The 13,606-nt window shown below is 46.6% G+C and overlaps 1 protein-coding gene across 4 annotated transcripts in view; it reads right to left on the bottom strand.

Moving 5' to 3' along the window:
- Positions 1-1,160: 1,160 nt before the first annotated feature.
- Gne (glucosamine (UDP-N-acetyl)-2-epimerase/N-acetylmannosamine kinase) overlaps positions 1,161-13,606 on the bottom strand; it is a 46,080-nt gene continuing 33,634 nt past the window's right edge. For all 4 annotated transcript variants that reach the window (XM_050156148.1, XM_050156149.1, XM_050156150.1 and 1 more), the window contains 7 exons: positions 12,834-12,921; positions 11,152-11,362; positions 8,100-8,229; positions 7,581-7,802; positions 5,930-6,112; positions 2,730-2,846; positions 1,161-1,701 (listed from right to left, as the gene is read on the bottom strand). In XM_050156148.1, the coding sequence (XP_050012105.1) occupies positions 1,466-1,701; positions 2,730-2,846; positions 5,930-6,112; positions 7,581-7,802; positions 8,100-8,229; positions 11,152-11,362; positions 12,834-12,921 (1,187 nt within the window). In that variant the 3' untranslated portion in view covers positions 1,161-1,465. The remainder of the gene's footprint in view (positions 1,702-2,729; positions 2,847-5,929; positions 6,113-7,580; positions 7,803-8,099; positions 8,230-11,151; positions 11,363-12,833; positions 12,922-13,606) is intronic.

Genomic DNA, 13,606 nt, shown 5'->3' with positions numbered 1-13,606 from the left:
TGTCATAAATGAAAGAACAGGTCTTAGGCTGGGTGTGGTGACTCACTGTGTATAATTCCAGCACTCTGGAAACTGCATCAGGAGGATTGTTGTGAGTTCAAGATGAACCAAGGTTCAGAGTGAGACAAGTGAGATTCTGTCTCAAAAACAAACATACACAACAAAAAGCACAAATTCTAATTTAGAATTCAGATTTGTGGCTCTGAGCTTTAGGTGTCTCTCTGTCTCTGTCTCTGTCTCTCACACATGCACACACACTGGCTCCATTGATATTCCAGGTCACAGGGAACAGTGAAAACAGAAGCTGCAGACTGCTTAGAAGCAAAGACCCAGCCAGGCAGTGGTGGCGCACACCTTTAATCCCAGCACTTGGGAGGCAGAAGCAGGTGAATCTCTGTGAGTTCGAGACCAGCCTGGTCTACAAGAGCTAGTTCCAGGACAGGCTACAGAGCTACAGAGAAACCCTGTCTCGAAAAAAAAACAAAAGAAAACTTGATGAGTAGAGCCTCTTCCAGCAGACACTGGAGTGTGGTATCTGTCCAGGCCCTGATTCTGGTGGCTGTTTTACAGGCACATGCCTGTGACAGGCTATGAGATGAATGAAGTTACATTGTTGAAAATCAGCAGGCGTTTCCTGGTGAGCTTTCCTTCACTGTGTCTGAGGAAGGACTGTTAACCCACATCTTCCCAGGAGCTGCACAAGTGTTGCTCCTTTGGTGCAGGAAGTGTCACTGGAACCCACAGGGTCTGCAGTAAGATGATCCCATCGGCCCAACCTCTGCAGAGGCACACGGGAAAGGTGTGATGCTGGTCTTGGTTGTCAGCTTGATTATATCTAAAATTAACTAAAAACCCAAGAGGCTAGCTACACCTGGTAGGGATTTTTAATTAAATCATTTGAAGTAGAAAGAGCCACACTTTTCTGGTGGCAGCCTCTCTAAAGGACATGGACGAAGGAAGTGATTGTCTGGCTGCCCCCACTCTCCTGGACTGGATTTCCCTTGGGAGACAGCCACTGCTGGACTACTCAGCCTTTGAGCTATTCTAGTAATTCCCTTTATGTATAGAAAGATTCAGTCTGTCAGTTCTGTTCTAGAGAACCCTGAATACAAGAGACAAAGCAAAGGTACTTCTGGTGTTGCTGGAGAATAAATACCAAATTTGCCTTTTAAAAAATAAGATTTATTTTTAATTCTGTGTTTGTGGGGAGGGGTATGTACATTTGGATGCAGATGCCCTAGGCTGCTGAGGCCTTGGATCCCCTGGAGCTTGGCTTTCAGGCAGTTGAGGTGCCCGACTGAGCGCTGGGAACCGAACTGGGGTCTTCTGCAAGCGCAGTACAGGCTCGTAACCACTGAGTCATCTCAGCAGCCTCCACCCCCAAACTTGCCTTTGGAGAAGTACTGATCTAAAAGAACCTCGTTTCACTAAGTAGCTCTTGGGTCCATGTCCACTCCCAGGTGGCCTAGTGGATCCTGCGGGTTGTATAGTCCAGAACCATGCTGGCAGCGCCAAGCAGGGCTGGGTCAACCAAGTCAGAAACCACCACATCCACATCCTGCACGGAGGACAAGGCTTGCTGGCGGATGACATCCTTGACAATGTGGATATAGTGACTGGCCAGGACTCCAGACAGGATCACTAGGGAAGGATTCATAGTGTGGAGGATGTTCACAACCCCAAGTCCCAAAGCAGTTCCAGCTGTAGGGGAGCAAAAAGCAGAAAAGTTTCCAGGAAAATGTCAAAGCAGACACTGGGAGGTGCTGTGTGATAAACTGTCTACGAAGACCGCTTAGTCTTTAATCCTACCCTCAGGAGACAGAGGCATGTGGATCTCTGTGAGTAGACCAGGCTGGTCTATACATTGAACAGCCAGAACTAAAAACCAATCTGTTCATGGCTTACTCTTTCTTAGATCTTTTGTTTTCTCTCTTTGAAACAGACTCTTACTGTGTAATCCAGGCTGGCCCCCAACTCCCAGCAGCCTTCCTGCCTCAGCTCCCAAGCACTTGAGTCTAAGCTTTGAGTTGGCTTTTGTTTTGTCTTGAAACAAGAGTCTCACTGCATGGCTCAGAACTCCTGGGATCAGGCAATTCTCCTGCCTCCGCCTCCTGAGGAGAGAGGCCTATAAAAGAGTGCCTTGATTTATTCTCCTTTTTGAGACAGGATCTCATTCTGTGGCCTAAGCCTCTCTTGAGCTCACTTAATCATGCAAGCTGCTACTTAGATTCCTAGAGCTGATGATCTCCTGCCTTCCCCAGGCCTCCCAGGTACCATCTTTCTTGTTGTCAGCACAGACAACAAAGTGAGATGCCATCTGAGAGGAAAAGAGGAATGGGGGTCGAGCTTAGTGGCAGAGTGCTCGCCAGAACATAGAAGGCCCTGTGTTCATTCTAAGCACTGCAAAGTAGGTAAAATGTATACTGTAAGACACAATCTTAATTATGTAAGCATTACAAGAACAAACAGACTGGAAAGACTTTCTAACAGTCGGTGACTCGAGACAGTTTTCCTTACTACTTTCCTGTACTTCTCTAAATACCTATAAAGTGAATAAGCAATATTTTCAGCATGAAATAAGAAGTAGAACACAATTATAGGCAGTGCTTCTAAATATCTTCAACACGTTTCCCTTTTTCAGAAAGTAGGAATCACAAGGCAGAGCACTGCACCTGAGGGAAACCGAGGCTCTCTGTGGGAGCCCTGGGTGTCCAGGACAGTAGGCTTACCTGTTCGTAAGATGCTCTGGGCCTTCACGTTGCCGAGCTTGGCAGCTTGGATGAGATGGAGGGCACCCACAGGCTCATCTTTGGGCACTGACATCCCTTCCACCAAGAGCAGATCCTCTGAAGGAACAAGAGGAAGAGGCACTAATGAGCAGTGAGCAGCCTGAGGAGGCGAGGCCTCCACTGCACCTGTGCCGGCCGGCAGCACACTTTAAGGAGGTGGCTCTTTCCACCACTCAGAGCTACTTAGCACATGCAAACACCCACACATTGCTGTTGGGAAGCATTATTTTAAGGTGTGTTACTTTTGTTTATGCTGTATTTGTCTGACTCTGTGAAGCCTGTGATTCTTTGCCAGTCTAATAAAGAGTTGAACAGCCAATAGCAAGGCAGGAGCAAGGATAAGTGGGGCTGGCAGGCAGAGTATAAATAGAAGGAGAAACAGGAAGAAGAGGATGATGCCAGGGGCCAGCCACCCGGCCAGCCACAGAGTAAGAGTGAAAGTAAAAATACACTGAAGAAAAGGAAAAAGCCCAGAGGCAAAAGGTAGTCAAGATAACTTAAGAAAAACTAGCAAGAAACAAGCCAAACTAAGGCTGAACATTCATAACTAAGAATAAGCCTCTGTGTATGATTTATTTTGGAGCTGGGTGGTGGGTCCCTCAAAAAGCCAATAGAACAAAGAACAAAAGAGCTAAGAGTAAAACATCCCCAACATATTGCCCCAAAGCCTTTGCTACCTCTTGCTGTCAAGTCTGAACTTCACTCAGATCTGAATACAGCCTCCCTGCCTGCTGTTTCCTTCACTTCTCACTTGTAATATTAAACTCTCATTATTCTCCCCGCCCCACTCTTCCTTCTCCCTCTCCACCTCATTCATGCAGACATAGTGCTGCACCCTTGCCAGAGCCCTGAGGTGGTCTACAAGGCACCAGCAAGGCCTTGAGTGTCAGAGGCCAGAGTGACAGGTCTGGCCAGTACCAGCTCAGATCTGCCCCAGTGGTCACTACTGGCTGCACAGGTCATTTTATTTCCATAGGTTCTTCTAGAAGGTTGGGATAATAATGCCTAGAGTTATTTTAGGAATAAATTATAGACAAGGGACATGGATTATGTACAAGGTTGACTAGACTAAGTGCTTAATAAACAGACATTTGCTGTGTGGGTGCTGTTTGTGTAGGTATGTACACGTGTATATGTGTGCGTGTGTGTGTTTAGATTAGAAGTGGATTTGGGTGTCTTCCTCAATCCCTATCCAGCTTATATTTTGAGTCAGGATCTCTCGTGAATCTGGAATTCACCGTTCTGTCTAGACTGTGGCCTGCAAGCCCCAGGGGCTCCTCACTCCAGCTGTTGGGACTGCAGCTGTGCACCACCACGCCTGGTGTGATGTAGGTGCTGAGACCTAACCAAGTCCTCGTGCTGAAGCAGGCACTCTGCTGAGCCATCCTGCTGTTCTCTGTAGCCCTTGTCTTTCTGTCAGCCAGAACTGCTGTGTTTGGGTGCGCTAGGTTTCTAGGGAAGCACTCAGATACTGGGTCCCCAGCCCTACCTCTGCTCCTGTCCACCAGGTGAACAGGCCTCGGCCACAATGCACTGTACTGCAGTGGGCCATACTGCCGGGGCTGACTAGTCGGACTGAAGCCTGAACCTGAGATAAAATAAAGCCTCCCACCTTTCAAATTATTTTTAAAACTATTTTAAAAAATAATTTGATTTTATGTGCACTGGTATGAGGGTGTCGGGTCCCCTGAAACTGGAGACACGGACAGTTGTAAGCAGCCATGTGAGTGTTGGAAATTGAACCCCAGTCCTCTGGAAGAGCAGCCAGTGCTTTTAACTACTGAGCCTTCTCCCCAGCCCTCCCACCCCAAGTTTTTCTGAGACATGGTCTCACTTCCTACCATTCCTGCTTAGGTGTCACTTCATGCTCTCCTCCCCGGGCCTCAGCTACGGCCTCAGCTGTCTCCCACTTCTCACGGCCTCGGCTGTCTCCCACTTCTCACGGCCTCGGCTGTCTCCCACTTCTCACGGCCTCGGCTGTCTCCCACTTCTCACGGCCTCGGCTGTCTCCCACTTCTCACGGCCTCGGCTGTCTCCCACTTCTCACGGCCTCGGCTGTCTCCCACTTCTCACCAGGCCAACAGACTCTGACTTTATAGTTGTCCTGCCATTGCCCTCTCTCCGCACTCACAGGCTGATCTCTCAGGATCCCACCTTTGACTCTGTCTAGTGCCTCAGTCCCAGCTGTAACAACCACTTCAGTACCTGTGACCTCCCTGAATCCCTGCCTCTTAAGTATTTATTTGCACATGGATAGCTTCCAGCACCACCTGCCAGCTAGACCTGTTTTTCCCAACTCCAAGCGGGCCCAATCAGAAAACTAAAAGTCCTTCTATAACAACTCTACTTAAGCCATCCTCTAGTCAACCACCATTTTCCTCTCATAAATCAAGAGATTGCCCGGCGGTGGTGGTGCACACCTTTAATCCCAGCACTCAGGAAGCAGAGGCAGGCGATCTCTGAGTTTAGGGTCAGCCTGGTCTACAGAGTGAGTTTTAGGACAGCCAGGACTAAACAGAGAAACCGTCTTAAAAACCAACAACAACAAATCAGAAGGTTATGCTTCATTGAGGACCCTGAAATTCAGATCACGCTTCCTGAAGGTTCTCAGTGGTTCCTCTGACCCAGTGGTCCTCCTCGCACCCTGAACCATTCACATGCCGACCCCACTGTCTCCACCCTGGAAGACTCCTTTTGCCGTCGGACTTGCCTTCCTGATTCACATGTTCTCTACAGCTCAGCTCCCAGGATGGAAGCCGACACTCCCTCCTTTCCCTGTATGGAGGGCAGGGAAGGAACTCCTGTGCCCTCTGCACAGGCAGCCACCTCCTTGGCCATCGTTCTCCGTGCATTTGTCACACGGAAACTCTAAGGTGTTCACTGTTTATTTCGTCACTAAAATGTATATGTAAAATGTATATGGAGTTTGGGTCCTGTGCCAACCAATGGCTGAGAAACAACTGAAAGAACTCTTCCCTGCTGTCTTGGAGCTGCAGATGCCCCTGTGTGCTCTGTAAACCTGAGTCAGGACCAAGGATGGCCTGGACGAATCATGGCTTCCATGCTCAGCTCCCTGTAACGTCTACTCCCAGGTACTGTCTGCATTTGGTTAGTCACTTCCGCAGGAGAGGGCTACGAACCATCGTGGAGCTTCTTTGCTTCCCTCTGCAAGGCCATCCCAGAGGCATATGCTTCAATACAGCCATGGCTTCCACAGGAACAGTCAGGCCCATCCAGAGACACCACGAGGTGGCCGAGCTCCGCCGCACAGAAAGAGCTGCCGTGGATCAGCTCGTGCTGGTGGATGATTCCACCCCCGATCCCTGCAAGGAGAGACAAGTCACCGTGTGGCACTGCCTTAAACAGGAAGCTAGGCTGTTTAGCCAAGCTGCTGAACGTTTATAAAATGCCCACGTCTCACTAGGCAGCGAGACTTTATTTGGTGCCACTGTGGAAGGAAGCAGCTGCTGCAGATCTGGAGTCTGTGACCAGACCAGTCGTGGCATCTGGCTCATCTTGTATTGACGGTGGTCCCTCTAGCACTCATTGCCTACTCTGTGCACTGGAGTGAGGTCATCGGTGAGAGCCTGGTCCCCAAGTGAGACGGGAGCCGCAGGAAGCAGACAACTCCAGACAGAGCTGTGGGAAACTTATTTGGTATCCTGGGAGATCTTGGCCCTTACAGTCCTGATGGGACTTGGGTGGTCCGCCCCTGGGTGGACTTGGGTGGTTCGCCCCTAAGTGGTTTCACTCCATTTACCGTTCCCACCACCTCCACAAGAAAAGGTCCATGTCTAAGTCCTTGTGCAAGCTCTGCTTCAAGGGAAGGGAAGGTAAGACAGTCTGTCTAATTGTGTTACAGGGCTTACTTCCAGAAGCACAGAACATGGAATCTGAAATTCTGCCATTCTAAATCACAAAGGCCAATGACTTGTTGTGGAGCACTAATGCATTAGCTCTCACTAAGGAGGCAGAGCACACTTTGCCTTAGAAGCCTCTGCAAGAGCGTCCTGCCGTCTACACCTTTGGAACTCTCAGTCTTAGGTGTATGGGCATTTTGCTTGCATGTATCTAAGAGCAACACACGTGTGCCTGGTACCTGCAGAGGCCAGAGAGTGGAGTTACAGATGGTCATGAGCCACTGTGTGGTTATGACTCGAGCCTGGGTCCTCTGGAAGAGCAGCCTCTGCTCCTCACTGCTGAGCCAGGCCTTCTGTCTCCATTTCTTACTTATTTTGGCACTTATTCCTCAATTCATTCTTCTCCCTCTCACTGTAGCTGACTGACTGCTCTGAGCTAGAAAATGGTATCCAGACTTGTTAAAACTGTTAACACAAAAAGAGGACTTGCATGGAAAACACAAGCTTAGTCAGGAGTGATGGTGTGCCATTTGTAGCCAGGATCTGGAAGGCTGGAGCAGGAGGCTGGGCTACATGAGATCTTTCTCAACCGAAACATCAAACAAATAATAGGAGCCTACAACAAAAGTGGAATCGCACAAAATTTAAGAGCTGTGTACCCCAGGTTAACCTGGAAATTTGCAGCAATTCTCCTGCCTCTGCTTCTCAGGTGCTGGGATGTCAGGTGTAAGCCACCATGCCTGGCTAAAATTCTTTATTCCTTTTTGTCTTGGTGGTACTGGGGTCAGAACTCAGGGCTTCCCGTGTGGTGGACACAGGCTCCTACCACTGAACTACCTGCTCAGGAAAGGGCGTGTGTGCATCGTGGTCCGCTCCAGCTGCAAGTGAAGGCTAAGACACAGCCCTGCGGGGTGAAGCTCCTCCTTCTCACCTGTCCCTGTGATGAGCGTCACAAAGTTTTCCTGTCCTTTTCCTTGGCCAAACTTCCTTTCCGCCATGGCAGCACAGTTGCCGTCATTGTCCACCCACACAGGGAGGTGCAAGGTGTCTGAGAGGGGTGTTCTGAGGTCCACCGAGTTCCATTCCTGTATCAGTTTGGTTGAATGCAGCACAATTCCTTCCTGGGGATTCACACGGCCACCTGTGGAAATGCCTGAGCTCCACCCCAAACAGAGAGGACAATTTTGGTTACCCATTTTAGGAAAGCCTGCCAACTTTCTTGGCTGCAAACATAAATCAATTCACCCCACATCTCCTTGCAAATTGCCAAGGATTGCGAGGAATCAGTCCTGAGCGAAGTCTACAGTGCCCGCAGAAAAACAGCCACCCACGCGTCTCCCCAGTGCCTGCTGGCATGAGAAGTGGAACCCTGGCCCGAGGTCAAGGGTAAGAACGTGCCGACCCTGAACACAGAGAGGCGCATTCTTGGATCTGTAATGTAAAACCTCACCTACTCCCAGAATCCTGCAGTTCAGCTTCACAGCTTCTGCGGCAGCCTCCACACACATCTGCAGGATTAAACTAATCCTTTCTTCATAGGTTTTAGGATTGAAATGAGTGTACTTCTTAACTATTTCACCCTAGAAGAAGGAGAGAGAAACAAAACACAGGTCCGGCTCAGTGGCCATAGCGACCACATTCTACATTCTATCCACTACAGTCTGTGAATGTTGTTAGCTGTCCTTCCCGGGACAGTCAGCCCTTGTGGAGCCCGTGCTGGGCACGCAGACTAACTGTGTGCACAGGGCCTGTCCCTGAGATGAGCCTAAGTAATTCCCGGGAATCTATCCCAACACAAGGTTGTTGAAACAACAGCAACCCCGTAGCCATCGAGGAAGACTCTCTTAGGCCTGTGGTCAACAGTAGGCAATGTAAACCTAGTTCACTACACATCCTAATTCCTCTTTCCAGGTTGACACACTGTCTTATTTCAATACTGGGGCAAATAATGGTCACCCTCATGTCTGCACTTCAGCCATTTCTTTATCTGGAGTGGTAATGGCATGAACACTCGACTCATGGCAAGCTTCTGTGTGGACCAGCAAACACCACATCACACTGTGCTGTGGGCTGTGACTTAATACTGAACAGACAGTCCCTCCTCGTTATTCTTAGTGTCCCAGGGGTTTTTGTTTTGTTTTTACTCCCCTCAACTGTGTATTATTTTGTTTCAGAATGATGTTATTAAAAAAAAAAATCCCAAGCCAGGCGGTGGTGGCACAAGCCTTTAATTCCAGCACTCAGGGAGGCAGATCTCTGAGTTTGAGGCCAGCCTGGTCTACAAATCAAGTTCCAGGACAGCTAGGGCTACATAGAGAAACCCTGTCTCAAAAAACCAAACACAGAAAGCCAATTCCAATAGCTTAGGATGACTTAAGATCCCATCGAGATGTTGACTATAGTTATGCTGAATTTATCATCCAATTTGTGAAGGGCTGACATTTAAAAATACTCAACCCTCTCACCAAGGATACTTTTTCAGGCCTTTGTATGGTACTATTTCATAACTTTATTTATGTAAATCACAGTTTTATGGTTTTGATTATTCTTTGGAATATGTTGTTCTAAATCGGATCTCCTTTTCCCTTCATATTCATTTGTATTAATGGATTTTTACACTTCAAACAAGGGCTAAAGCTGTTTATCATAACAAATAAATCTACAGGAGTGGTTCTAATCTTTACTGTGTGACGGGATCAGCAGAGCACAGCTGCTCTGTCCCCAGAGGTCCAATTCAATTAGTCTGGGCAGGAGCCAGGAACCTGGAGGATCACAGCGTTCGAGGAACGCTAGTGTGCAGACCTATCTGACACAGTCACACAAACGGATCCAAGATCTTGCCACAAATTCACATAACCAGAAATTTACTGATACGTATTAATCATAACATTCAGCCATTTACTGGATCATCCTAACTCTATAATCCAGTTAATTTATGGTTTATCAATAATATTTTTTGTTATGTATAATCTCCATTTTGCTGTTCCTTGCTTTATTTCTTATAGAACAGAAAACTTTTTTCCTTAATTTCAATAGAAATGTCTCTATAATTTCACCTCCAAAAAGGTGTTTGGTCACTGATAAAAATCCTGTGTTAAGAGAACAGTCTATTAACTTTTTTAAAGTATAGAGAGGTCTTTTGGCTTCTCTTGAGAAAGCTATGTTTTGTTTTGCTTTTCATTAATTGACCTAATATTAGCAAATTTCTAATGATTTGTGTTTAAAATATTTGCTATTTCTCAAGGACTCTTGAAACTTTACATATAATCTATGACGCTGCAAGCTGATTTTCCTGGGAGGCATGTTTCTCATAAGGTCAGTAAGAGATCATTTTAACACAGTTTGCTGTTTGCACGAAGGCTTTCTCACCTGCCGGAGCTCCAGCAGTGTGCTGGTTAGCAGGGTGAAGGGGTATGTGGTACTCTGGGAAGATCAGCCTTGTGAAAACGCAAACCGGAGAGGTATAGGCTGACCATGCTCTACAAGAGCACACTTCTAAAAAATAAAAAATAGGGCTGGAGAGATGGCTCAGAGGTTAAGAGCACTGCTTGTTCTTCCAGAGGTCCTGAGTTCAATTCCCAGCAACCACATGGTGTCTCACAGCCATCTGTAATGAGATCTGGGCCAGCAAGCATACAGACAGACAGAACACTGTATACATAATAAAAAATAAAAAATAAATAAAAAAAAAAGAGCACAATTCTTCACCTGTAGGTGGGGAAGAATCACTGGACTCCACGCTCACGGTGTCTACAACCATAGAATTCCTATCTTCCTGAGTGGCAAAGCCCTCTCTCATGTCTACGAGGTCTCCCCATGGCCAGCTCAAGACTTACCATACTGGATTCCTAATGTCTATTTTGTTGTATTTTTGTTTTTTGAGACAAGGTCTCACACTGTGTCCCAGGCTGGCTTCTAACTTGCAGGAATCCTCCTGCCTCAGCCTCCCAAGTACTGTGACTATAAGCATTAGCTACCACACCAGCTTGAAATGCTAACAACCAGTAGATAAGAGAAAAATATTGTAGTGGACTCCAAAGTCAGCACAACAGGAAATGACGACAAACTCCCTGTATGTTTCCTAGTTCTACCTTCCACTTAAACATTTTAAAAAATCAATCACTCAGAGCTGGAGAGATGGCTCAGAGGTTAAGAGCACTGCCTGCTCTTCCAAAGGTCCTGAATTCAATTCCCAGCAACCACATGGTGGCTCAGGACCATCTATGATGAGATCTGGTGCCCTCTTCTGGCCTGAAGGCATACATGTAGGCAGAACACTATATATAATAAATAAGTAAATCTTTTTTTAAAAAAATCAATCACTCAGCTGGTCGTGGTGACACACTCCTCTAAACCCAGCACTCAGGAGGCGGAGGCAAGCAGATCTCTGTGAGTTCAAGGCCAGCCTGGTCTACAAGAGTCTAGGACAACCAGGGCTGTTTAAAATAAAAAATCAACCACTCATGTGAGATATAAAGTTAAATGTTTTGCAATGACTTTACCTTCATGCTAACTATGGCCACTCTGAGATTTGTCCCTCCAAGATCAACAGCCAAAGCACTGAGAGTCTCAAGAATATGGTCAATGTCTTGAGAGATGTTCTCCTTCACAGGAGGGAAGCAGAATTTCTTCTGTAGTGGCTCTTGAAGGTCAATAGATTTGAGAAACTTTAAAATCCTTGGAACAGCATTTCCATCCCCATATATCTTTGAGCTGGAATATCCAAAGAAGTCAGTTCAGTGAAATGGTTTTGCTGTGCATGACAGGCGATACCAAGGGCACTAAAATCGGAGTCTTCAGGTAGAACTAATTTGTACTTTTTAAAATAACTTCTCTGGGCTGGGGACTGGTCGATGTGGTAGAGCACTTGCCTGGTGTATATGAGGCTCTGAGTTCAGTCTCTAGCACCACAAAAAGAAAATGAAATAAAACATCATCCCCACAGTGTGTGTGTGTGTGTGTGTGTGTGTGTGTGTGTGTGTGTGTGTGACACATACCAGCACTTGGGAGGTAGAAGAAGAGGGATCTCTTTGAGTTTGAGGCCAGTCTGGCTTATATAGTAAGTTATAGGACAGCCAGAGCTGTACAACAGAGAGACCCTGTCTCAAAACAAAAAACAAAAACACAACAACAATCCCACAAGTCATAATTACATAGAACTAAGTACAGTAACATCTGGACCTTCTGACAACACTGTAACTTAGTACATGAATTTGGGATTTGCTATTTTAAAAGTTTTTTCTTGAGGATTTTTTTCTTTACAATTCTGAGAAATTATCATATTGAAATAAAAGGAAGGGCAGTCAAAATTAAGTTTTAAAGATTCTGATACATTGCTTTCTAATATGTGGTCAAATTATACCAGAGAAACACACTATAGGGTAGTACAATTGTAATTAATAGAAGTAAATCTTGAAACTTCTCTACTGGAACCTGGGCAGAGCACTGAGGGGTGTGATATCTTGTTGTTCCAGCTGCTAGGATGCACTAATTGTTTGTTTGTTTTGTTTTTTGTTTTTCAAGACAGGGTTTTGCTCTACCTACCGAGCCTGTCCTGGAACTCTTATAGACCAGGCTGGCCTCAAGCTCGCAGAGATCCTCCTGCCTCTGCTTCCTGAGTGCTGGAATCAAAGGTGTGAGCCACCGCCACCTGGCTGGGTGAAGGGTGTGCTAATGTAAGAAGAAAAGTTCTGTTAAGGTGGTTAAATGAGGGCTGGAGAGATGGTCAGTGCTCCTGACTTCTTCTAGAGGTCAGAGGTCTTAAGTTCAATTCCCAGCAACCACATGGTGGCTCACAACCATCCATAATGAGATCGGGTATCTTCTTCTGGCCTGCAGGCAGACATGCAGGCAGAACACTGTATACATAATAAATAAATCTTTAATTTAAAAAAAAAAGATGGGGGGCTGGCGAGATGGCTCAGAGGTTAAGAGCATTGTCTGCTCTTCCAAAGGTCCTGAGTTCAATTCCTAGCAACCACATGGTGGCTCACAACCATCTGTAATGTGGTCTTGTGCCCTCTTCTGGCCTGCAGGCATACATACAGACAGTATATTGTATACATAATAAATAAATAAATATTTAAAAAAAAAAAGATGGTTAAATGGTGATGGAGCAAGCTTCCTTTGCTGCCTGAGGTAGCTCCCCTTTTAACCACTCCAAAATGAAAGGCTGTATACTCACCAAGGGTACTGTTTACCAAACTGGAGGTGGAGCGCTTGTAGTATTTTATCTTGGGTGTCAGCATCCCGGACATGAAGAACATTCTCCCCTAAATAAATCCACAGACATGTTACAATGACTTGGTGTGACTATTCAAAGAAAAACAAACAGCAATGTACCAGATCCATAACTGAATCCTAAAACCCGGCAGACTGAAAACACTCCTGATGAGACTCCTTACAGCAGACAAAGCCCCCTAATAAAATCAGACAGGAGTTTACTTCGTTTTAGAGATAAGTCTCTCTATGTAGACCTGGCTGGCTTCTAACCTGTGGCCAAATCTCCCCTAAGTGATAGGATTACAGGTGTGTGTGATTACACAGAGGCTTGGTTTTTTTTGGGGGGGCGGGGGTGGGGGGCAGTCTTGCTCTACAGTGTAGGCTGGCCTCAAACTCAAGACCCTCCTGAGTGGGATTACGTGCATGTGCCACCACACCTGTGTAGGGTGAATTACCCGACAAACTGCCCGCCTACCTATCCACCAAGCCCATTCTCAACTAGGCAGTCATCCAGTCAGCAGCCAGGCAGGGCTGGCCAGCCAGCTGCTGGGCAGGCATTTTCTCGCTATACATCTCTTGGCCCGTGTGAGAGAGTAAACATCGCAAATAGCTAGATCTCCAACAGGCTTGGCTAAGAGGAGTAGGAGAGAGGTAGCTGGAGAGAAATGAGGGGCCAAAGAAGGGTTTTGTTTTTGTTTCCTAAAATAAGAGAGTCTAAGCATGCCCGATGAAGGA

Source organism: Alexandromys fortis, unplaced genomic scaffold (genome assembly GCF_014885135.2).
Source record: "Alexandromys fortis isolate MF-2015 unplaced genomic scaffold, M_Fortis_MF-2015_v1.1 scaffold_92, whole genome shotgun sequence".
NCBI classification, from domain to species: Eukaryota; Metazoa; Chordata; class Mammalia; order Rodentia; family Cricetidae; genus Alexandromys; species Alexandromys fortis.
The sequence above is the reverse complement of the archived record's forward strand: the minus strand, read 5'-3'. Positions and strand labels throughout refer to the sequence as shown.